This window comes from Panthera pardus, unplaced genomic scaffold (assembly GCF_024362965.1).
Source record: "Panthera pardus isolate Hobbes unplaced genomic scaffold, ASM2436296v1 HiC_scaffold_22, whole genome shotgun sequence".
Lineage (NCBI taxonomy): Eukaryota > Metazoa > Chordata > Mammalia > Carnivora > Felidae > Panthera > Panthera pardus.
Window position 1 is genome coordinate 32,720,523 of NW_026526788.1, and position 26,295 is coordinate 32,746,817.

The 26,295-nt window shown below is 37.6% G+C and overlaps 1 protein-coding gene across 4 annotated transcripts in view; it reads right to left on the minus strand.

The window, feature by feature from the left end:
- MICU1 (mitochondrial calcium uptake 1) overlaps positions 1 to 26,295 on the minus strand; it is a 247,095-nt gene that overhangs the window by 195,246 nt on the left and 25,554 nt on the right. For 3 of the 4 annotated variants that reach the window (XM_019444492.2, XM_019444491.2, XM_053888569.1), the window contains exon 2: positions 6,869 to 7,030. In XM_019444492.2, coding sequence (XP_019300037.1) covers positions 6,869 to 7,029 — 161 coding nt within the window. In that variant the 5' untranslated portion in view covers position 7,030. Of the gene's footprint in view, positions 1 to 6,868; positions 7,031 to 9,960; positions 10,036 to 26,295 lie in introns of all 4 variants that reach the window. The other variant, XM_053888568.1, reaches the window with a different exon arrangement.

Below are 26,295 nucleotides of genomic sequence, written 5' to 3' on the forward strand. Positions count from 1 at the left end.
TCACCCTCCCAAAAATTTATGTATCTGATGTCATATTTTACATCTTTTTTATTTTGTGTATTCCCTTAATTATCATATACTCGATTTCACTATTTTTGTCTTTTAACCTTCAGAGCAGCTTTGTAAGTGACTGATCTACTATCTTAACTATGGTTGCTTTTACCAGTGACTTTTTCTTTCATAATCTTCTCACTTCTACTTATGGCCTTTTCTGCTTAAAGAAGTCCCTTTATATTTCCTCTGAGGCCAGTTCAGTGGTGATGAATCTTTTAACTTTTGTTTAGGAAACCTTCTATCTGTCCTTCAATTCTGAATGATAACCTTGCCAGGTAGACCATTCTTGGTTGTAGATTTTTTTTTCCCCTTTCAGCACTTTGAATATATCATGCCACTCCCTTCTGGGATGCAAAGTTTCTGCTGAAAAATCACCTGATAGCCTTAGAGGTATTCCCAGTATGTAACTAGTTGCTTTCCTCTTGCTGCTTTTAAGATTCTCTCTTTAATTTTTGATATTTTAATTATTATGTTTTGGTGTGGACCTCTTTATGTTTATCTTGTTTGGTGGTCTCTTTGCTTCCTGGACCCAAATATTTCCTTCCCCAAGTAAGGGAAGTTTTCAGCTATCATTTCTTCAAATAAGTTTTCTCTTTCTCTCTTCTCCTTCTGGGACCCAAGAATGCAAATGTTAGTATGGTTGACGTTGTACTAGAGGTCCCTTAACCTAGCCTCATTTTTTTTTTAATTCCTTTTTCTTTCTGCTATTTAGCTTGGTTCCTTTTCACTACACTGTCTTCCAGATCACTGATCCTTCTTCTGCATCCTCTAATCTGCTGTTGATTCCCTCTAGTGTATTTTCATTTGGTTATTTTGTTCTTTAGCTCTGATTGGTTCTTTTTTATATTTTCTATCTTTGTTAAAGTTCTCAATGGGTTTACACACTTCTCCCAAGTTTGACAAACACCTTTATGACCATTAACTTGAACTCTTTATAAGGTAAATTGCTTACCTCCATTTCATTTAGTTCATTTTTCAAGGTTTTGTCTTGTTTTCATTTGGAACATATTCCTATATTTTTATTTTGCTTGACTCTGTGTTTGTTTCTATGTATTATGTAGGTCAGCAATGTTTCCTGGTCTTAAAGGTAGTGGTCTTATGTAGAAGACATCTGTGGGGCCCAGAGGTACAATCTACTCTGGTTACCAGAACCAAGTGTTCCAGGGGTATCCCCAGTGTTGTCTGTGTGCACCCTCCTGTTGTGACTGGGCTGCAACTGCTGTGGGTACACTGGTAGATGGGGCTGGTCCGAGCTTGGCAAGCTTAGAGGCCAGGTTGCAGCTGCTGTGGGTGTCTAGTGGGTGGAGTCAGCACCCGATGTGGTTGGCCAAGAGGCCTGGCTACAACTGTTATGTATGTGTTCATGAGCAGAGCTTCCCCCCCAACTCTCCCAAGGAATCACTTTGGAGGGGTACTGGTCCTAAGGATGCCCATCAGGTGAGGCAGGGTGGAAGCTGCTTGCCCTGCCGTGACAGGAGGAGACCACAGGGAAATGCCACAGCAGGACAAGCAGTGCTAGCTATGTAGATGGAGAATGTCAGAACTGGCACCTACATCAGGCCAGCTAGGCTGAAGTAAGGCAAGAGAAATGGTGGCCACCAGCGGTTCCACTCCTGAAGAAAGTTCACACAGAACCCCGCCCTTCTGGCACAAGCCCTAAAATCAGTGAATAAATCATCACATATGGCCCAGGTGCTTTTCAAACTCCTTCCAATGGCTGGATCTCAGAGTGAGTGAGATTGTGGAGGGGCCCTTTAAGAGCAGAGTTGTGGTTTCCTATGGTTCTCCACCTTTCCTGGAGTTATGCCCTGCTGATTTTCAAAGCCACACAAAATGGACACTTGTCTTCTCAGCATAGGGCGGGTGCAGGGAGTGCCCAAAGTGGAGCCTGAACCTGGTGCTCCTTAGGAAGGGCCTCCACACCTGTGATATGCCTTCTGTTTGTGAGGTCACTGGCAATCCCTTTCAGACTGCTGGGTGATTTCTGGGTCTCAGAGCAAGTGAAACTACATATGAGCCCTCTAAGACCAGAATCTCAGTTTCATATAGCATTTTGGGACCCCTGCATGTCAAACCCATTTGTTTTGCAAGTCCAATATTTTCAGGCTCCTCTCTCCAGGGAAAATCCCAGGTGATGGGGTGACTAATGTGGGGCACCAACCCCCCCGCCCCCACTCCTCCAGAAGAAGCACCACCTGGTGAAATTCCTTCTCTATTCAATGTTGTTGCTCTGAGGATAGGGTTTTTTGCAGGACTGTGTTTCTGCCTCTTTATCCATCTTGGTGTGGCCCTTATATCTTTTGTTGTAGATGGAGTTCACACAGTTTTCAGATCTTTTACAGAGGGAAATTACCCATACGTAGCTATAGGTCTGGTGTGTCTACAGGAAGGGGTAAGTTCAGGATCTTCCTATGCTGCCTCCTTTCCAGCTCCTCCAATTAACAATATTGTCCAAATGGTACTTCTAGAGATTAAAAATATAATGTCCAAAATCTTTTTAAAAATAAGTAGACACAGCAGATAAGATACTGCAGAAAAAGTGATCAGCGATCTTGAAGAAACAAACAAAAACTCCAAAAACTGAAGCAGAGAGAGAGAGAAGGCTGTATAAAATATAAACAAAACCTTGATGATGTGTAGGACAATACCAAATGGTCTAGCACATGTGTGAATGAGTCCCAGAAAGTATATGTATATGAGGGGGGTTGTGCAGATGGGAACAAAAAGATTTAATGAAGAAATAATGGGCAAAATTGTTCAAATTTCATAAAAAGCATAAATTCACAGTCTAAGGAAATCACTAAATTTTAAACAGAATAAGCACAAAGTAAACAGCACTAAAACATATCATAATCAAATTGCTGAAAACAATTTAAAAAATCATAAAACTAAGCCAACGATAAAGAGATCATTCACACATAAGAACAAAGATAAGAATTACTATGGACTTTTCCATAAAAAAACCTGAAGACATAATCCAGCAATGCTACTTCAGGTTATATACCCACAAGAAGTGAAAGCAGGGGCTGCAAGAGATATTTGTGCATAAATGTTCACTATTCACAACTATTCACAATAGTTGAAAAGTGGAAACAACCCAAGTATTCATTGATAGATGAATAGATACACAAAATGGTATATAATACACACTATGAAAAACTAGTCAGCCTTTAAAAGGAAGAAAATTCTGATACATGACATGTGGATGAACCCTGAAATTACTATGTTAAGTGAAATAAGCCAGACACAAAAGGACAAATATTGCATTATCCCATTTATATAGGCACTAGAATAGTCAAATTCATAAAGCAAAAAAGCAGAATACCCAGGTATTAGGGGGAAGTTGACTGGGGAATTACTGTTTAATGGGTCCAGAGTTTCAGTTTGGGAATAATAAAAAAATTCTAGAGATCAATGGTGGTATTGGTTACACAACAATGTGAATGTAATTAATGTTAATGAAGTTAAAAATGGTTAAAATGGTAAATTTTATGCTACATATATCTTACCACAATGAAAAAAAAATACTAGACTATAATGAGGATACCATACTGAAGACAAAAAAAGAAAAATCAAAACTGGAGACAACTGAATGATATACTTAAAGTGCTAGAAAGAAAAAAGTCAACCTAGAATTCTATATCCAGTGAAAATATCCTTCAAAAGTGAAAGCAAAATACATTTCCAGACAAAAGCTGACAGGATCTATCTCCAGCAGACAAGAACTCCTAATAAAGGAAGTACTTTAGGCTGAAAGAAGAATGATACTAGATAGGCTACATAGCCAGTTTAAACCCAAATATTCAGACTTCAAACCCTGAATCCTTAATACTATATCTCAGTATCTTTTTTAAGACTGAGTATCTGAAAACAAAGTAAAATGTGACAAATGTTCTTTCTCTAACAATACTGTAATATGGTTTCTAAGGATCATACTTAAGTTAATTCATGAATTTAGGTAGTAAACCTGGTCTTTACACATACCTAATTGTATAACCCAAAACATATACACTTTGGTTTGAAGGCAAACATTCCAAATTGTATTCTTTGTCATCCACCTATATAATTCAAAACTATAACAACATACGCTAAATATTTATTTTTTGTTCAGGAAAAGGGATTGGGGATGGAAACTTCTACATTAGACTTTTTAGATCCTATTGTTCTTTTGTCATTTAAATTTATGAAGTTTAAAGTTTTGAAATTTAAGTTTATCAATTTAAAATTTTTTAAACTTTAAAATTATATCATGCCCTCTTTTAAAAAGAAGTTTATTTAAAAAAATTTTGTTAACGTTTATTTATTTTTGAAAGAGAGAGAGAGACAGAGACAGAGTGCAGGTGGGTAAAGGGCCAGAGAGAGAGGGAGACACAGAATCAAGGCAGGTTCCAGGCTCTGAGCTGTCAGCACAGAGCCCGATGTGGGGCTCAAACTCATGAACCATGAGATCATGACCTGAGCCAAGGTCAGATGCTTAACCAACTGAGCCACCCAGGCGCCCCTGAACTTTATTTTTTTTAAAGAACTTTAAATCTCACTTCTTAGGAAAACATTTTATTTCTGTTCATTTCACAAGTTTTAAAAAGAGAATGGAAAAAAGATATAAAATTAAAGGGCAAGCCCTATGCCTGTATTCTCTGACATGATAACTCACAATCATTTTATTTATTTTTTAAACTTTACTTATTTATTTTGAGAGAGAGAGTGAGTGAGCAGGGGAGGGACAGAGAGAGAGGGAGAAAGCGAGAATCCCAAGCAGGTTCCACGCTGTCAGCGTGGAGCCAGACGGAGGGCTCAAACTCACAACCGTCAGATCATGCCCGAGCCAAAACCAAAAGTTGGATGCTTAACCAACTGAGCAACTCAGGAGCCCCAACTCAAAATCATTTTAGAGAGTGTTTGCTATTGATCTTGATCTCAATATAAACATGAAAATTTCAACAATTTTTTTTTTATTTTTTGTTTCAAAACTTTAGAATAATTATGGTTCTCTCATTATTATAATTTCCTACATGGCACAGCAAAGGCACAAGACTAACAATCTTCGAGCACTAAAATCTTGGCACTTAGGTATATTTATGATTTTGAAGCATTCATCAAATTAGAATCTGTGACAAAAGCATATGCATTAGAAGAAGCCTAATACTGGGGACATACTGTCAATATGTAGTTTTTTGCTTTTGGATATTTTGGGGCTTAAAAATTACAACAAAAAGAGGAATGTTTCCTCTACATAACAGTCCAAATTATCTTCTTATTCTTTTTCTGGGAGTAATATTACACAAAAACACCACAAATTAAGATAAGTAAAATAATCTAAACTTGTTCATTAGCATTTAATCTGAATAGTATAAACAAAGTGACTCAAAGAAAAAGAGTAGTAACTTCTTAAACATTCAAACCATCAAACAACTTCTCAGCTTCTTCAGGTAGAGCCTGTTGTCATCTTTGATATTAGACTAAGCCAAAAGGCAATCTAAATGCACCTGCCTGGAGTCCTCTAATTCCATTACAGGAAAGCATTCCTGAAGAAATTGCTAAGCATTTAATATTTATCACAGTGAAAGAACAAAAAGTGTGTTTCCCATTCCTCCTTTCCTTCTTTTGCCTCCCTCTCTTCCTCCTTCCATCTAGATCTTTCTCCCCCTCTCTCTTCTTCCTAAACCCATGCACCCCTTTCTAAGGTTCCTGCACCCACATCATCTCAAACTAGTATTAGTGTCTGTCAGTAGATCATCTTCCCACTCCAGTTTATTCCATTATGGTTGCTGTATTAACGTCTCTTAATACTTGTTTGTGATCAGACTCTTGCTTCAAACGCTCTTAGCTCATCATTGCCTAAAGATTAAAATCACAACTTTTGGCATAGGATATAGAATCTAATATAGAATCTTTTACATCACAACTCCAACTTTTTTTTTTTTTTTTGGAAACCCAGTCTTTTCTGCTAATACTCTCTCCTCTCTTCACCATTTCTCACCTTCAGCTTATATCCAGTAATAATAATTAACATTTATTGATAGCTTACTATGTGCCAAGTACCTTCTACACAAAATATTTATTTTACAAAGTTATGTGCCAAGCACTGTTCTAAGCACTTAACAAATAATACCTCAGAGTGCCTAGCTGACTTAGTCAGTAAAGTGTATGATTCTTGAGCTCAGGGTCGTGAGTTGGAGCCCCATGCTGAGTGTACGGCCTACTTAAAAAATAAAATAAAATGTTATTTAAAAAAATAATAATAACTCAATCTTCATAACAACCTTTGAGATAGGTACTATCATTATCCCTATTTTACTGCCTAATGGCAGAAAGCAGATCAGCAGTTTCCCAGGTCTGGGAGGGATGGAGAAAGTGGGAAGTGACTACTAAACGGCATGGAGTTTCTTTATGGAGTGATGAAAATTTTCAGAATCAGAGAGTGGCAATGGTTGTACAATTTTGTAAATATACTAAAAACCAGTGGATTGTATACAGCAAATTGGTAAATTATTAAATTTATTTACTTATTCATTTAGTATTATATATTATTTATTCAAAAATTTATTAAAATTATTAAATTGGTAAATTATTTTAAATGTTTGGCAGAGGAGACAGGCAGATAGTAAGGCAGGGTATCTCCTATTGGTTGCTTTGACACAAGTGCTAAATTCTTTGAAACCTCTTATTTCACAAATATTATCAACACCAAATTATTTGGGCAAGAAATTTTAGTGCAAAGTTAAGCCAGAAATCAATATAATCCTTCTAGATAACAGAGACAACTGGAAGAATGAGAGTACACGCAGGAGCAGGATGCTCAGATAACACGCACCTCTTCCACAGGAGACCAGTACTCGCAGTTACTGCAGATGCTCCCAGGAAAGCCACCATCATTAGTCGTCGCCTGATCTGGGTGGGCTGTGATCCTCCATGGTAACATCGAACGCCCACGGCCAGTTCTGCCAATGCAGAGAGTGAGTGAAGACGAAACATCCTGTGGACAAAAAGTAGAAATGTTATTCCTAATTAGTGACGGGAACAGTGATGATGATGATGAAGATGATAGTTTCCACATCACCCACACGTACTACAGACTTACTCAATGGCAGACACTAACACTTTGTGATCCCATGTAGTATTCCATTTAATCCTCAGAACAATTGTATGAGAAAAATAGCACTTATTACCCTGACATATGAGTCAAAGTACAATCAGAAGACAAGAAACCGCATAGTAATTTCAACAGGGAAAGGTTAATATAAAGCATTATTAATCATAACAAAGGATAATACCAAGAGTCAAAAAGACAGCAGATACAGGGAGCAGCCACTACTTCAAGGGCTGATGCAGACCAACGGGAGAGGAATAAATCTGTAAAGGGGCAACTCGCAACAGGGCTTAGATACAGGCCTGTGATAAGGACATGGCATGGATGTCTGAGAAATTCACTAAAGTGTCAGGCCAACAGGTCACTCACTGTAAAGTCATCTAGTAGAACTCAACACGCCAGGGGAACTCAGGAAGGTACCAAGGGGGAGATGTCAAAGTACGGAACTCACTGGGAAACTGCACGTAGGAGGGTTGCTGCTAAAACTCCCTAGGCGTTGAGAGCTCCACGGTGTCCCACATTCTGGGGGCCTCAGTGTGCTACAGGAGTGAGCAGCCAAGACACTAGAATCAAGAAGAAAAACTCCTTCCTTCTCTACTCTCCCTCTAGTCCTTCTACTGACAAACCTTAACAAAAGCTGGCAAGAGAGAAATTTCCAGTGTTGCAAATAGGGCGATGAAAGATGGATTTAGAACTGCAAAGTAACAGATTTGTAAGTGGCACATCCATTTTACAGATGTGAAAACTGAGATAGAGTGACTCGATCTAGAGTATACAGCTAGGAAGTAGATCCATAATCTAAACCAACTGGACTAATGTCAGAGCCCAGGTTTTTAACTAGGACACTTTGCAGCCCCCCTACCTTTTAATGTTGATATTGCTTTTGTTAAAATAATTTAAGTTTTCATTAAATATTCCTCGCTCCCAGGTCCTTGGAAGACCTCCTACGCACCAAATTCTTTGGTTTCAGACTTATAACTTCACCTGTTCCTCTAATTGTTAAATTCAGAAACATCTGTATTAGGTCATATTATTGTTCACTAAACACTCACCCTCCCATCCCCCATCCCATGGGAAAATACTACTTTCCACACTCTTTTCATTTTCGGTGTGTATCTTGCCATATGCTTTGCTATGGCTAATGGGATGTGGGCCAGTTCCATAGAGCGCTTTTAAGAAGTACTGCTGTTAGCCTTCTTGTGCTTCTGCATTCTACCAAGAGAAGATCATGCCCCTAGTAGGCATGCTCTTTCAGCCTGGGTTCCATAATGGACAGATCTCAGCCTACAGCCAGGCACTGGGAAGACCAGCTGAGCCAGTTGAGCACAGCTGACATATGGAATGCTAGTGAGAAATAAATGTTTATGATTGTAAGCCACTAAAACTGGGGGTGGTTTATTGCCACAGCAAAAGCTGACTAATTCAGCATCTAAGAGAATTACTGGGAACTTCTCATTCAACAAAAATGTATTAAGTTCATGCTATTCAGGCCTTGCTAAGACCTAAAAGGCTAAAAAGAATTCCACATTCTAATTAGGCAAGATACACATGAAAATTTTTTTTAATGTTTTATTATTTATTTTTGAGAGAGAGACAGAGAGAGAGAGAGAGAGAGAGAGAAAGCATGACTAAGGGAAGGGCAGAGAGAGAGAGAGGAAGACAGAATCCGAAACGTGCTCCAGGCTCTGAGCTGTCAGCACGGAGCCCGATGTGGGGCTCGAACCCACAAACTGTGAGATCATGATCTGAGCCAAAGTCGGATGCTCAACCGACTGAGCCACCCAGGTGTCCTACATATGAAACATTTTAAAAGGATACATTTCTAAAATGGTATCTTGAAGAAGTATAAAAATATTGGGGTATAGATATTAGAGAATTTAAAAAAAAATTTAAACACCAGGGTAAGACTGGGTTAGTCAGCAAAGGCTTTTGTTTAGTTTTGAGTCTCAGAATGGTACAAAATCTTGATTAAGTGATAGAAATCTCATGGACACTCCAAAAGACAGGATCATTTCTGGCACCTCCATATAGAGTATTAATAGAAAATGATTTTTCTCCTCTAGACAGTATCTTGACACCAGAGTAGAGTCTTCATTTTTATTCCACCAGGTGGACTGAAGGAGAAAGGGGCATTTCTTCCTGGTTATATGACTTTTTATAGTGGCAGTTTGTTCAAATTACACAAAATATCCATTCTCTTCTGTGATTTTCCCAACACACAGTTCACTGCTTCCTAAATTATCTTGCACTTTATACATATCTTCCTATGGCAATTAACACATTTGTTCATGTGCAAGTTTGCTATCCCCACTCGGCTCTCAGCCTCCTTTTAAAGCCAAAATTATGTTTCTTCCTCTTGGTAAACACACAGTCTAGCACAGAGACTGTTACATTACAGGTGTTTAAAATACTTAACCATCTACTTTACGTTCACATGAAGATGAAGGTACAAATTATACAGGTACTGGGCTCCTGACATTTAAGTATACTTCTAAGCCCCAATAAACTAAGAAAACTATGTCTTTTACCATTTGGATTCAAATCAAGTTAAGACTACTTAGCTGTCCCTTAAAATCACTGAGCCAGTTACTAACTCTTCTATGGGACCTATACCTGTAATCTCTTAAGTAAACCTTTCCATTAGCCTTCTTCATTCAACCTAGGCCCAATTTCAAAGCTAGAACTAAATCCTGCCCTTATGGACAAAGGGGGAAAAGAATTAAGTTTCTATCCTATTTCCTAAGACCTAAGCTGCGGCAACACAATTCTTATGTCCCTCCCCAGTCCCAGAAATCATCTCATTTTACCACACGTACTTTAGCAAACTCCAGCACCAAGGAGACTATCCACTATATTTTCTTCCTGTCTGTCAACAACTGATTCATTTTTATCTGGAGAGAGAGAGAGAAAGAGAGAGAGAGAGTGTGAGTGGGGGAGGGGGGCAGGGGGAGAGAGACAGAAAACATTAAGCAGGCTTTGCGCTGAGCATGGGCTCGATCCCACAACCCTGGGATCATGACCTGAGCCAAAATCAAGAGTCAGATGCTCAACTGACTGAGCCACCCAGGTACCCCTGATTCATTTCTAAATTAGTAATTTTCCAAACCCACAAGTGCATTCAGATATATAACACTACTTTTGTCTATAATAATAATGAGCATAACTAAAACATACATATCTGGAGAAAACATTATTCATCACTGGCAACAGAAAGAAAAGAACACTCAGAAGCTTCCAATGTGAAAAACAAATAACCAGTTCCTAAGTTGGGACAGGCAAGGAATGTGTAAGACTGGAAGATAAATTTAGAACTGATCAGATACGGAGAATAAGTAGATGGATATCCACCATCGTAATAAAACCATTTTTCAGTAACAACAACAAAAAAGGCATGATCAAATAGGTAAGCCATAATTATTTGAGAAGATCGTTTGAATTGTGAACTGAGAATTCTGACCAAATATACAACAGGAAAACACTAAATATCTTAAATTGGAAAAGAAAGTGATGAAAATACTTTTTTAAAGAATATCACTATTCAGTAGTGAATAAATTCCAAAGAACAAAAAAAAAAAGCTAACAGGAGCAGTGAGTACAGCCCAAAGGCAATTAATAACCTAAGTACTGAGTGATAAGTATCTAGATGATTAGTATGGAAACCAAACATAAAATAAAAACAGCCAAAGACAGACAAAACTATCAGATAACAGTGTCCAACACACATTCATAGGTAAGTGTGTAGAAGATATGGAAGACAGAAACGAGAAAGAGATTAAGATAATAACAACACTAAGTAGAGTACGGTAGAAAGTAAAATGGACTAGGAATCCAATGACCCAAGATCTAGTCTCAACTCTACTACTAAACAGCTGCGCACAAAGGAAGCTTATCTCCCTTCCTTAAGGAAGAATTTCATACAAGGAGAGAATTGCCTAAATGAGCTTTAAGGTTTCTTTTATCTCTTAACGCTCTCTAATCTGGGTGAAAAACTATATGGCAAAGTTTAATCTATTTCATGGTGGGGGAGGGGAGTAAGATCATGCCATACAATCAAAACTTACTAGTTTTGAGAATCCAAGTCTGTATGCTCTAGTGTTAGAGGATTTTTAATTTTGAAAGTTCTGAGTTTTAATAACAGTCTACTTATATTTTGATGTTGTAATTCAAATGTTACCGTCTACATCTCATTTTACCACTGGTTTTAATCTCATTCCCCAAAACACACATCAAAAGATATATTTAGGGGCCTGGTGGGTTCAGTTGATGGAGCATGCAACTCTTGATCTCAGGGCTCTGAGTTCAAGCCCCGGGTTGGGTGTAGAGATTACTTAAAAATAAAAAAATCCTGGGTTGCCTGGGAGGCTCAGTTGGTTGAGCATATGATTTTGGCTCAGGTCATGATCTCACAGTTCGTGGGTTCGAGCCCTTCATCGGGCTTTGCACTGACAGTGCAAAGCCTGCTTGGGATTCTCTCTCCCTCTCTCTCTCTCTGCCCCTACCCCACTTGTGTGTGCGCAAGTCTGTCTCTAAGTGAATAAACTTAAAAAATTAAAAAAAAAAATATCTATTTGTTTTCTCTAGTGCAATTTTCACAGATGCCAAGTAAACAAAGAAAAAAAAAACACCGAGAAAAGATTACTATAATTTAATTCCTAACTCTGTAGTACAGAAATAGTGTAACTAGTTGAATGTGTTAATTTTTGATGAGGGACCATTTAAACAGATTTAAGGAGATCAGATTTCCAATTGAGTCTGGAAAATTGAACAGGCCAATTGGCAGCAGTTATGCAGTAATGAAGCACGTTTAGGAGAAGGATTAAATTAAATCAAAAACAGTGTATTTTTCTTCCCTTACAGTACCCCACCCTCCGCCCACAAAAAGCATGCCTCTAAAAAGTGGCTTTGATGTGAAGTGAAAAAAGATGAAGAGGTATTTCTAACCAAGAAATGTCAAGGGAGGCAAATGAAAGATAATTTTTTTACCAAAGAAAAGCATTATTTATCCAACAAGAAACAGAACAAGTCTTTTAAAACCTATAACAACATAATATTGCTCTTTCTATATCTATTATTTTAAGACTATTAATAATGGCTTAATATAATGCTTTTGATAACTTTCAAAGGGTCACAGGACGAAGAAATCATTTAATTCAACATCTTTATTTGCAGATGGAAGAACTGAGATGCAGATAAGTTACGGTTTACTCACAGCTAATTAGTACAAAAGCCTACAACAGATCCTATAATTCTCAATTCCCAAATAACATAAAGGGGAAACACTTTTTAATAACTGTTCTCAGCAAAATAAATAGCCACACTCAAAAAGGAGACCATATGCCCAGCTACAGAAAGATAAACAATGGTATAATTACATAATACAATGTAATATAAACATTAAAAATGCTAATCATAAAGTATTATTAAAATATTATTTCACAAATTAACAAAAAGTTGAGCTAAAGAAATAAAACAGTGGAAAAAAGAAGTAAAATGGCTCTGAGGGGGGAGCCTAGATGGTTCAGTCAGTTAAGAAAGCATCTGACTTTGGCTCAGGTCATGATCCCATGGCTCCTGAGTTCAAGCCCTGCATTGGGCTCCCACTGACAGTGCAGAGCCTGCTTAGGATTCTCTCTCTCTCTCTCTCTCTCTCTCTCTCTCTCTCTCTCTCTGTCTCTCTCTGCTCCTCCCCCACTTGCTATCTCTCTCCCTCTCTCTCAAAAAAATAAACTTTAAAAAATAGCTCTGAGAACTGAGACACTTGATCTCACTAACAATAAGAGAATACATATTACAACTGAGATACTGCTATTCATTCATCAAAAGCTGGCAAAAATCCAGAAGTTTGAAAACGCAATTGTTGGCAATGCTGTAGAAATGGCACTGCTAAAAAATGTGTAAACTGGTACAGCCTACTTCCTGAAAGAAAAAGGAAATGGTACAACAGAGGGCAATTCAGCAATGTCTATCAAAATCACCCACATAAAACTGACCCAGCAACTGCACTTCTGATAAAAATACCCTAATGACATACTTGCACACCTGTGAAATTATACGCACACAAACACATTACATCATGGTGTGATAGCAACAGACTAAACTCCACCTCAAAGTTCACCAGGAGAGGACAGGTTAAACCATGAGAAACACACCCAAGGCAATACCATGTGGCAATAAACAGAGAATGAAAAACTACATATAGATTTGAATACTTTCATAACATACTATTATCTTTAAAAAGCAAGTTACGGAATAGCATATATAGTATGCTTACCCTTTTAGGTAAAATGAGGAGAAATAAGAATGCATATTTGTATGTTCCTTCTGTTAAGTAACTCTGGAAGGACACACAACAAAGTAATAGTCGTGGTGCTAGGAGGGGTGGGAGATGGGTGACATCAGAGACAAGGAGACTTTTATAATATACTACTTCATTTTTAAAACTATGCTTATGTATTTATCCATGTAAACAAATATATAGTATTTCTCATAAACTCTTTAAAAGGCAGAATATAAGATAATATGTGCATGTCAATTAAAATAATATAAAACATATATACATGTTTTTAACTTAAAGAAAAATTAGATGATGCAAACAAAATTTAATGATCTTCTGGGGAAGAATCTATTTACACTTTACATTTAAAGAAAAATAAAATCAGGTCCAGAAGACTGATGTTTCACTCCTCAGCCAGGGACTATCATTTACCAGCCCTCATAGTGGGCACAGGCCCAACAATGTCTTAGCAAGCAACCCATATTGTGGCAAGTTTCCCTAGTAAGATAAGCTTTACTTCAATCAGAGTCATATCCTAATACTCGGATTACTGGCACATCCCAATTTACCAAACCGTTAGAATTCCACACCTTATCCTGATCCTGACTTAAAACACCTGCTTGCACTTTTCTATGTTTTTAATTGTCTTCTATTTCTGACCTCTGACAACTGCACATTTAAAGGAGGACTGCTTGACTCTTCTAATCCTGACAGTGGCCCAATAAACCACTGTTGTACTATTACCAACTGTTACCCAGCACTATTGTTAAAAGCAACATCTGCTAATTCTGAGGCCAAGATAAATTTTTGATATCTACCCAAATCTGGTCACCAACAAAACGTAGGCCTCAGTTAAATAAAACTTCAAGGTTCCAAAGCATTTAGTTAACGTGAACTAAGCTTGAGAAAATAAGGACCAAGTAAGTGTCTTTTCTATCTGCACTTCGGGAATCTACTACAGCATCTGGCATAGATAGCATACGTAGGTGATGGTTCAGGGCACTCTGTCAAACCGAAATATGGTTTCTCTCTGAGACCCACATTGTAAAACCAGCATTATCTGAAGTGCCCATAAGGATTCACCCTATTCATCCCAGTGGCATCAAACCAACCTTAAAACTGTAGGCCATCAGAGTCTCAGCCATTAAGTATCTAAATTATATACTTAATTCTTCTTTATTCTATTTCCATGCTCGCTAAGTATGTTATGATTCTAATTCAGCTTCCTGTTTAGATGGCCTTCAAAGAGAGAACATGATGATCAGAAGATGACAGACAGTATCCTAGTTCTCATGCCAGCTGTATTTCTCATGGTAAATTAATAAGTTGGCAATCTGTTTTAATCTCCTGTGATATTAGTCAGCCTAAGGAAGCTTCTCTGAATCCAATGAATTCCAAGACACTGATAAGATCCAGTTTGGGGATTGTCAAGGTTCAAGGGCTAGACCTTGCACCATGAGGACATCTTGACCTTGGCATTCATTCAAATTTGCAAAAGTCTTGGCATTTCATTCAAATTTCCACCCTGGAACAGATACCAGTGAGAATTTCCCAAAAGTTTTGTATGGCCAGAGTCACTGAACCTAAGGAACCACACTCACTTGCATTTTGTTCTCATGTTACGAATTTAGAGGAAGGCGATAAATGAAGAGTCCAAAGAAAGGGAAATTATGGGAATATAGATTTATTGGATATCATACAGATTTTTGAGTAGAACAAGCAAGACTACCTGCATTTTTGTTTACAAGTAAGATTTTATGATATTTTCATTATCAAAACTGTCAAAAACTATGATAGTTTCTTTTTATACTTTTTATTTTTATTTTTTTTTTTTTAACTTTTTTTTTTATTTATTTTTGAGACAGAGAGAGACAGAGCATGAACAGGGGAGGGTCAGCGAGAGGGAGACACAGAATCTGAAACAGGCTCCAGGCTCTGAGCTGTCAGCACAGAGCCCGACGCGGGGCTCGAACTCACGGACCGCGAGATCATGACCTGAGCCGAAGTCGGCCGCCCAACCGACTGAGCCACCCAGGCGCCCCTCTTTTTATACTTCTGAAATCCCACCACTCTCCCTAGAAGCAAACAGAGAAAGAAGTTTGTATGTATCTTTGTTGATAGTCTTCCATTTGTTTACATATAAATAATATTCCATATACATATGTACACTCACCTATTCAGCATTTGGAATGCTTTGCATTATCCTTTCTTTTATATAATGGAATCATACGATACACATTGGAAGATTTTTAAAGCTTAATAATACAATTTAAAATCATTCCAACAAAGGATATTCTTTTAACTATAACAGAGTAGTTCAATCTATGATTGTTCCACAATTTAACTATAGGGCAATTAATAATATACTAAGTTTGTTTCCATACTGTGGCATTACAAACACAGCTACAGAGACTTTTTCCCTGTGCATTTATTTTTTTTAAAGTTTATTCACTTATTTTTGAGAGAGAGAGAGAGAAAGAGAGGCGGGGGGGGGGGGGGGGGAGACAGTGAATCCCAAGCAGGCACCATGCTGTCAGCACAGAGCCCAACATGGGGCTTGAATTCACAAGACATGAGATCACCTGAGCCGAGATGGAGAGTGAGATGCTTAACAGACTGAGCCACCCAGGCACCCCTGCATTTACTTTAAAAAAAAAATCTTTTTATGTATTTATTTTGAGAGAGAGCAAGAGCAGGGGAGGGGCAGACAGAGATGGAGAGAGAAAGAATCCCAAGCAGGCTCCACACTGTCAGTGCAGAGCCTGATGCGGGACTCAAACTCATGAACCGTGAGATCACGACCTGAGTCATGATGCTCAACTGACTGAGCCACCCAGGTGCCCCTCCTGTGCACTTATTTTGATTCATTTTTATTCAAGTACATCTATGGGACAGATTATCTACAAATGAAACTACTAGGTTAAAAGTAATATGATCATCTTTAACTTCGATAGATACTGCCAAATAACCCTTCAAAACTGACATTCCAATTTACATACCACCAATAGTATATGAGGGTACTCTTTCCCTGTATTTGTTATTATCAATCTTTTCCATTTATAAAGTGGATTTAAAAATGACACCTAATTTAATTTGTACATTGCCTCATCACTGTTGTTCTGAGGGCTACTGGAATATTGAACTGTATTTATTTTCTTTGGTTCTAGTCATATTTCCTGAAGGCCTGAGGCTTCACCTTTTTCTTTCTTGAAAAAAAGAGGGGGGGGGTGACTTTTTCCATCTAAATTAAAATATAAAAGATTTTTAAGTCAGATGCAATAGTAACACTAATCTATCCAATGTTATTTCTTAGTAGAATGTTTTTATCAAACAACCAAAAACAAAAAAAGACTAAAACTTTCTCAGTATGAACATTTCAGTATTTTTCCAATTCAATCTGAGCTCTAGCAGAGCTGACTGGGAAGATTTTTTCTATGTAACATTTGTTATCTAATGGCTAGTCATACTTTCAAAAGACTCAAATGGATTAACATTCATTACCAAAAAGAATAAGTTAAACAGCAACAAAATTCTCAAAAATATAAAACAAGTGTTTCATGTTTACACAACTGGAAAATGAGGGTACACATCAGTCGGCTCCCATATCTAGCCTATTGATGAAAACAGGAAAAAAATGACAAACGAAATACTGAATTAAAATGGTAAAAAAACCAAAATGCCAGAAACCATACTCATTTATAGTATTCCCAATTCAACTGCAGTATAGTGACATAATTACCTCTGTGTTTCACAACACAGATGAATGAACTTTTTCTTAATTTTACTAAAGCTAGAACAACTTATTAAATACACTCTAGGCAGTAGTGCAAACATAAACAAGTATATTTATTTCACTGATATTTGCAATGCTTCTTCTTTGTAAAGGGTGCGGGTTATCCCCAAAACATGTGCCATCTATGAAAAACAATAGTTGCCATGAATATAGGAGAACAAATAACAAAAAATAAGCATCTGCTATTGTTAGATTTAAGATTTATGGAATTCTTGGGGTGCCTAGGTGGCTCAGTGAGTTAGGATCCGACTCTTGATTTCGGCTCAGGTCATGATCTCAAGATTCATGAGATCAAGCCCCGTGTCAGGCTTAGCACTGACAATGTGGATTGGGTTCTCTCTCCCTCTCTCTCCTCCCCTTCCCCACCCTCAAAATAAACATTAAAAAAAAAAGATTTATGGACTTCTGAGGGAAGATTTAAGTAATTTGAGATTAGTCAATTGAGTTATTCCTTGTGCAGACTACAAGAATTATTATAGTTAATATATGTTCAGAATGGATTTCATACTTCATAGTTTACCCACAGAACTCACAAAACTGGGCTTCTACACCTCATGAAAGCTGAAACTTGGCTACTGTGCCTAATACAATACACAAAGCCTAATACAATACTCTGGGCATTAAACACATTTAAATCTTTATAGATTTAAATAGAAATATAAGTTAAATACTTATAAATATGATGACTATATAATACACAAGCTATTGGGACTAGAAATGAGGAAAGTCAAGTTTCTGGCTTGGTATTATCATTGTTTCTATATGTCTTAACATGACAAACTATTTGTGTACTATTCCTTAGCCCAGCCCTTCTTAAGGTCAAAGGAAATCCTACCTCATCTGTAAAAATTATGTAAGATCATTATCAGTCTTGATTTCTTCCTTTAAATTCCTGTGGAATTAAGCACTACTATGGTACCTGATGTATGAAGTAATTTTGTTTGGGGTGCCTGGGTGGCTCAGTCGGTTGAGCGTCCGGACCTGATCTCACAGCTCGTGAATTCGAGCCCCACGTCGGGCTCTGTGCTGACAGCTCAGAGCCTGGAGCCTGCTTCTGCTTCCGTGTCTCCCCCTCTCTGCTCCTAACCCACTCACATTCTGTCTCTGTCTCTCTCAAAAATAAATAAACATTAAAAAAAAAGATTGAAGTAATTTTGTTTGCCTTTTTTTTTTTTTTTTGAACAAATGAATCCAAATACATCTGGGCAAAAATAAAAGACAAAGAGTAAAAGATGATAAAAGGGTTTTTTTGTTTTACAAATGGACACATGAAATAATTTTAATGTATACCTGTCAACTTGCCCAGGATATCGAAAATCTAAAAGCAGAAAGTATGTTTTAGGTTTCTTAGTATCCTCAGTGCCAATTAATGAATTTAAAGTTATTACTAGCAGTAATAAAAAGTATTACTGTTCAATTACACAAGCAGATACAGAGAACTTAGGTTCTCTTTCTAGCTCTAGCCTGCTATATGACCAGTAAATGTTTTATCCTCTCTGTAACTGAATTCTGGGAGATACAGGGCACAGGTGGTATTTGTTTCTAAGTCTTTTCTGGCTTTAAGAGTTCATTTCAGAAAAACAAAATGTAGAAGTATTTTGTACTTTTTGGAAGAAGGCCATCCTGAGTGGGAATAAATGAGGCAACATCCTACATTAGACTCAGTAGCTGAAGCAAATTTCACATAATCCAAAATGTCCAATTGCTATTATTTCATTCAAGTCATTAGCTATGTATTTATTGAGTAAGGTATTGTGAGAGCAGTGCAAGAAACACAAAGATGAACAGACAGTGTCTGCCCACAAACATCGTATCATTTGGTAGGGGACATAAAACAACTATTCAACTATCCATTACGGTGGAAAAAGAGTAAGGGCTACAGAACATATTAATACGGATTCAAAGAAAGGAAAAATTACATTAGGTTGGTAAGTAGAAAGGGCTTAAGGCTCCAAAGAAGAATATTTACTTAGAGTAGGAAAAAACTAAGCATTCTTTACAAAAGTGTTTGGCTAAATGCATTATCTTAGAAGCCTTTGCCACATTATCTGAGGAATGGGATAAACTACTGGAAATACAACCTTTACTGCACAACTATGGCACTGGTAAAAATGCAACAATATATTGGACTTTAATTGTGCCAGGTAATTTTAAAAACATCTCTGTACTTTCTCTTAGATGAAATGAATCAGACTGAAAGTTCTGCACTGAAGACACCAGGATGACTGCCAAAATACAGTAAAGATTAACATCCACGTCTAGAAAAGATGCATTTTCATACCTCAAAGTGACATTACTGACAGAATAAATGAGGAAAGCTCACACTTCAGCTAACTCTGTTCTGAGAAGTATTTTCCAACAGCAAAGAAAGCTATTTGAAAGATCTAGGTGAGAATGTGAAGTTACGTTATACAAGTCTCTAACAGTAAAAAATGATAACTGTAAGGGGGCGCCTGGGTGGACGCAGTTGGTTAAGAGTCCGACTCTTCATTTCGGCTGAGGTCATGATCTCATGGTCATAGGTTCAAGCCCTTTCTGGCTCTGTCCTGGGCGTGGAGCCTGCTTGGGATTCTCTCTCTCCCTCTCTGTTTGCCCCTCCCCAGCGCATGCATGCACGCAAGTGCTAATTAAAAAAAAAAAAAAGGTAACTGTAGGAACAAGAATCAACTCACAGAAATGTTAGGTTTGACAAAGAACTTTTTAAAGTTTTTTTTTCCAGAGGGTGAGACAGAGAGAGCATGTGCAAGCACACACACGCGTGCACACACAAACACACATATGCACAAGCAGGGGAGGGTCAGAGACAGAGAGAGAGAGAGAGAGAGAGAGAGAGAGAGAGAGAGAGAATCCCAAGCAGGCTCTACAGAGTCAGCATGGGACCCAAAGGGGGTGGGAGGTGGCAGGGGTTGCTGGAACCCATGAACTATGAGATCATGACCTGAACGGAAATCAAGAGTCAGTCACTCAACCTACTGAGCTACCCAGGTGCCCACTGACAAAGAATTTTTGTACATATTCTTGTGAAATGAAGATGCGATGGAAAAGCAAGTCACAATCCTACAGTAGTAACCTTCTGATACTCTGGGAAACATTCTTTCACCCATCAAGTACGTACCTCCATGATTCACTTTCTTTTTTTAATGTTTTTATTTACTTTTGAGACAGAGAGAGACAGAGCATGAGCAGGGGAGGAGCAGAGAGAGAGGGAGACACAGCATCCGAAGCAGGCTCCAGGCTCTAAGCCGTCAGCACAGAGCCCGATGCGGGGCTCGAACTCACGGACCGTGAGATTGTGACCTGAGCCAAAGTCGGACGCCCAACCAACTGAGCCACCCAGGCGCGCCCCCCCCCCCCCCACCATGGTTCACTTTTTGTGTGCATGTGCTCACACACACATACACACACCTGAAACTTCTGTCTGGTGAAGGAAAAAGTCGAGTGGAAATTTCCCTTCCTGAATAACTGCACACAAAAACAAAGTGTGCAAAAGGAAAATAAAAAATAAATCAACCAGAGAAAGTCTGGGTTTTTTAAGTTTGTTTATTTTGTGACAGAGAGAGTGAGTTGGGGAGGGGCAGAGAGAGAGGATGAGAGGGAATCCTAAGCAAGCTCCTCACGGTCAGTACAGAATCTGCTACAGGGCTTGATCCCATGAACCATAGGATCATGATCTGAGCCAAAATCAAGAGTCAGATGCTTCCAACTAAGCCATCCAGGTGCCCCCAGAAAGAAGTCTATTTAAAATGAAAACCCAACCACCCAGAAACCAATATAAATTGGTTTCATAACCAATATAAATTTTCTAAACCCTCTAAGATGTGCTAATATGTTAGGTCATCATTAAGTTTTCAATATTTAAAATTTCCATAAAACAAAATCTCCAACTTTTCATTTCAAGTTTTGGAAACTAGGTAGCTATAGAGTTTTAATGGTTAATAAATACTTTTAATGTACCTACAAGCCATTATAAAAATACAGGATGAAAAAATTCAGCTATCAATAAGGAAAATTTAAGCATTGTTACAAAAGAAATTAGCATCAATAAAATATTAACTTGTATAAAGCAATGGTGAGGTGTGTAAAAGTGAAGAAGATGAGGAATAGTCTAGAAGAAGCATTGTTGAAAAACAGTTTTTACTCTCCTCTATGCCATTTTACACCACCTCTGTACCAGTTTGCATTTCCACCAATGTCGCCAGAGGTTTCCTTTTTATCCACATTCTCACCAACACTTGTTGTTTCTTGTTTTTTATTTTAGCCAGTCTGAGAGGTATAAGGTGGTATCTCATTATTGTTTTTATTTGCAGTTCCCTGATGATAAGTGATGTTGACAATCTTTTTAATGTACGTGTTGTACATCTCTAAGTCTTTTTTGCAGAAATGTCTATTCATGTCTTCTGCCCATTTTTAAATTGGATTATTTGGTTTTGGGGTGTTGAGTTGTATCAGTTCTTTATATATTTTGGACACTAACTATTGGATATGTCATTTGCAAATACTTTCTCCCATACAGTAGGTTGTCTTTTAGTTTTGTGGATTGTATCCTTCACTGTGCAGAAACTTTTCATTTTGTTGTAGTCCCACTAGTTTATTTTTGCTTTCATGTCCCTTGCCTTAGGAGACATATCTAGAAAAATGTTGCTACAACCAATGTCAGAGAGATTACTGCCTATGTTCTCTTTAAGGATTTTTATGGTTTCAGGTCTCACATTTAGGTCTTTAATCCATTTTGAGTTTATTTTTACATATGGTAAAAGAAAGTGATCCAGTTTATCCTTTTGCATGTGGCTGTCCAGTTTTCCCATCATTTGTTGAATAGACTCTTTTTCCCACTGTATATTCATCCTTCCTTTGTCAAAGATTAATTGGCCATATAATTGTGGTTTTATTTCTGGGTTTTCCATTCTATTCCACTGGTCTATGTGTCTATTTTTACACAAGTACCATACTGTTTTAATTATTACTACTTCATAATATAACTTGAAATCTGGAATTATGATATCTCTAGTTCTGCTTTTCTTTTTCAAGATTACTTTGGCTATTCGAGGTCTTTTGTAGTTCCATACATATTTTAGGATTGTTTGTTCTAGTTCTGTGAAAAATACTGTTGGTATTTTGATAGGGACTGCATTAAATCTGTAGATTGCTTTAGGTAGGATGAACATTTTAACAACGTTTGTTCTTCCAACCCATGAGCATGGAATGTCTTCCCATTTCTTTGCATTGTCTTGAGTTTCTTTCATCAGTGTTTTATAATTTTCAGAGTACAAGCTTTCACCTCTTTGATTAAGCTTATTCCTAGATATTTTACTGTTTTGGTGCATTTATAAATGGGATTTTCTTAATTTCACTTTCTGCTCTTTCATTATTACTGTATAGGATTGCAACAGATGCCTGTATATTGATTTTGTATCCTGAGACTTCAGTGAATTCATTGATCAGTTACAGTAGTTTTTTTGTGGAGTCTTTAGGGTTGTCCATATACAGTATCATGTCATCTGCAAATAGTGAGAGTTTTACTTCTTACCAATTTGGATGCCTTTTATTTCCTTATGTTGTCTAAATGCTGTGTCTAGGATTTCCAGTACTGTGTTGAATAAAATGGGTGAGAGTAGATATCCCTGCCTTGTTCCTAACCTTAGGGGTAAAGCCTCTCAGTTTTTTTTGGCTGTGGGATTTTCATATAGAGATATGTTCCTTCTAGACCTACTTTCAGAGGATTTTTATTATGAATGGATATTGTATTCTGTCCAATGTTTTTTTGCATCTATTGAAATGATCATATAGTTTTTATCCTTTCTCTTATTGATATGATGTATCATGATGATCGTTTCCTGAATATTAAACAATCCTTGCATCCCAGGAATAAATACTAAAAATCCTTCTTTTTTTTTTTTTAATTTTTTTTTAACGTTTATTTTTGAGACAGGGAGAGACAGAGCATGAACGGGGGAGGGTCAGAGAGAGAGGGAGACACAGAATCTGAAACAGGCTCCAGGCTCTGAGCTGTCAGCACAGAGCCCGACGCGGGGCTCGAACTCACGGACAGTGAGATCGTGACCTGAGCCGAAGTCAGATGCTTAACCGACTGAGCCACCCAGGCGCCCCTAAAAATCCTTCTTAAAAAAAGGATCTGACTAGATCAGAGGAAGGACTTAAAATTAAAAGTATACATGATTTGAAAAGGCTTTCTTCAAAACTTTCAATTCTAAAGAAGAATCTTAGCAACATAACTCATAAGGTATATCTTACAGAGGTATCAAATAATACACTGGTCATAGGGAATACATCTTTTTCTCAAGTGCCTCAAGGAACATTAATAAAAATATAGATTAATATTAGGCCATAGGAAAACAAAAAAATAGAAATATTTAAAAAACTTTCTAAAAACAATACAATAAAACTAGAAATTAATAAAAACACAAATAGGACAAACCAGCTAAAAATAGAAATAAAACAACTATTAATGGCACTTAGGAAAAAAAGAAATATAAGCTGAAATTAAAAATTTATTTTAAGTGGAATGTAAACGGCTGCAGCCACTATGGAAAACAGTGTGGAAATTTCTCAAAAAAATGAAAAACAGAACTATCATTTGATCCAGTATTTTCCTATCCATTCATCCACTGATGGACACATGTTGTTTCCATACATTGGGTATTGTAAATAATGTTGCAAGAACATGGGGTACATCTATCTTTCCCAGTTAGTGTTTTGTTTTTTTAATTTGAGAGAGAGAGTAAATTCAAGCAGGGGAGGGGGCAGAGGGAGAGAGAGAAAATTTAAGCAGGCTCCACACCCAGCATGGAGCCTGACAAGGGGCTCGATCTCATGACCCTGCAATCATGACCTGAGCTGAAATCAAGAGTTGGATGCTCAACTGACTGGGCCACCCAGATACCCCTTGAGAATCAGGTTATGAGGTCTCCAAGATTCTAACATCCCGTGATTCTGTGATGTAAAAGTCAAAGATTCACAGAAATCTATCACCAAAAATCTCCTATCCCCAAAATTTTCAGAAGCCCAAAATTCCCAAAGCCTTTCAGTTCTATACTTACTTCACTTTTCTCCTCTAACCCAAAGTTTCCTCTTCCTTTATCTAGGTAGGTGCTATTACTTACCAGTAGCACCACCCACCTCATTTTGGTTGTGAGAATCAAAAATGTCTCCATACATTGCCAAATGTTCCCCAGGGGTAGGGAGAAACCACTACCCAGTTTTTCAACCCAGTTGAAAACCACTGTGCTAGAGGATAGAAAAGAAAAAACAATATGAATCCTGCCTATGTTCTTGGGATCACAGTTCCTTTGTTCAGAAAGAGTTCCCTTTTCTCAGACTTTAGATGCCTGCATAGTGCTGGTGCTACCACTACCCTAGAGATGATCTGCATTTTCTAGAATTTTCTATAATCATAAAGTATATACAAAAGACCCAATTAAGGAATGAGCAGATGATTTGAACATACACTTCATCGAAGAAGATATACAAATGGCTAATAAGCACTTCAAAAGATGCTCAACATCATTAGCTATTAGAAAAATGATCATGAAAACCACAATCAGACACTACTATACACCTATTAGAATGGCTAAAATATTAAATAAACAAACACAATATTAAAACCAACAGTATCTGACATTATGAAAGATGCAGAGCAACTGTAATACTCATACATTGTTGAAGGGAATGAAAGAGGATACACTCCTAGGTTCTCTAGAAATGAAAACTTAGGTCTCCACAAAAACCTGTGCATGAAATGTTCACAGCAGTTTTATTCGTAATTACCAAAACTGTAAATAACCTAAGTCACTTTCAACAGCCGAATGGATACACAAACTCCAATATGTCCACACAATGGAATACCACTCAGCAATCAGTCAATCACAAATGAGTTACTGACATGCTCAACAAGAATCTGAAAGGTATTACTGTGATAACAAAAGAAGTCAACTTCAAAAGGTTACATGCTTTTGTTTTTTTTTAATGTTTGTTTATTTTTTAAGAGATGGAGAGACAGAGTGTGAGTGGGGAAGGGGCAGAGAGAGAGAGGGAGACACAGAATCCTAAGCAGGCTCCAGGCTCCAAGCTATCAGCACAGAGCCTGATGTGGGGCTCGAACCCACCAGCTGTGAGATCATGACCCAAGCTGAAGTCGGATGCCCAACTGACTGAGCCACCCAGGCACCCCAGAAAGTTACATGCTTTTATAGGACATTCTGGAAAAGAAAACTAGTAGAGACAGAAAATAGATCCAACTGCCACAGGTTACAGGTAGGTAGATTTGAGTACAGTAGAACCACACAGAAATTTTGGAGGTGATACTCTGTACCCTGACAGATATTCTGTATCCTGTGTGGGACAGTCATACAAATCTACACATGTGCTAAAACTCAAAGAAATGCACAGCAAAATAGGTCAATTTTACTGTATATGCAATTTTTTTAATTACGAGATTTTAAACTTCAGAGGTGCCTGGGTGGCTCAGTTGGTTGAACATCCCACTTCGGCTCAGGTCATGATTTCACGTCTGTGGGTTCAAGCCCCTCATCAGGCTCTATGCTGACAGCTCAGAGCCTGGAATGCTTTGGATTCTGTGTCTCCCTCTCTCTGCCCCTCCCCAGATCATGCTCTTTCTCTGTCTCTCAAAAAATAAAAATAAAACATTAAAATAAAATGTTTCTTAATAAATAAAAACAAACAAATAAATAAAATTCTATTTTGGATGCATGGGTGACTCAGTTGGTTAAGTGTCTGACTCTTGGTTTCGGCTCAGGTCATGATCTCAGGGTCGTGACATCAAGCCCTGCATCAGGCTCTGTGTTGGGTGTAGAGCCTGCCTAAGATTCTCTATTTCCCTCTACCGCTCCTGCATGCTCATGCTCTCTCTCTCTCTCTCTCTCTCAAAAAAAAGAAAAGAAAAAAAGGAAAATTGACTATTTCATTTAAGATTTCTGTATCTTCTTTACTATAGATAGTAGTCTTTTATTTTTCTCATTTCTGTCAAATTTTGCTTCAATTCAAATTTAAATAATGTAGTAAGACAAGGCGCCTGGTTGGCTTAGTTGGTTAAGCTTCCGACTTCAA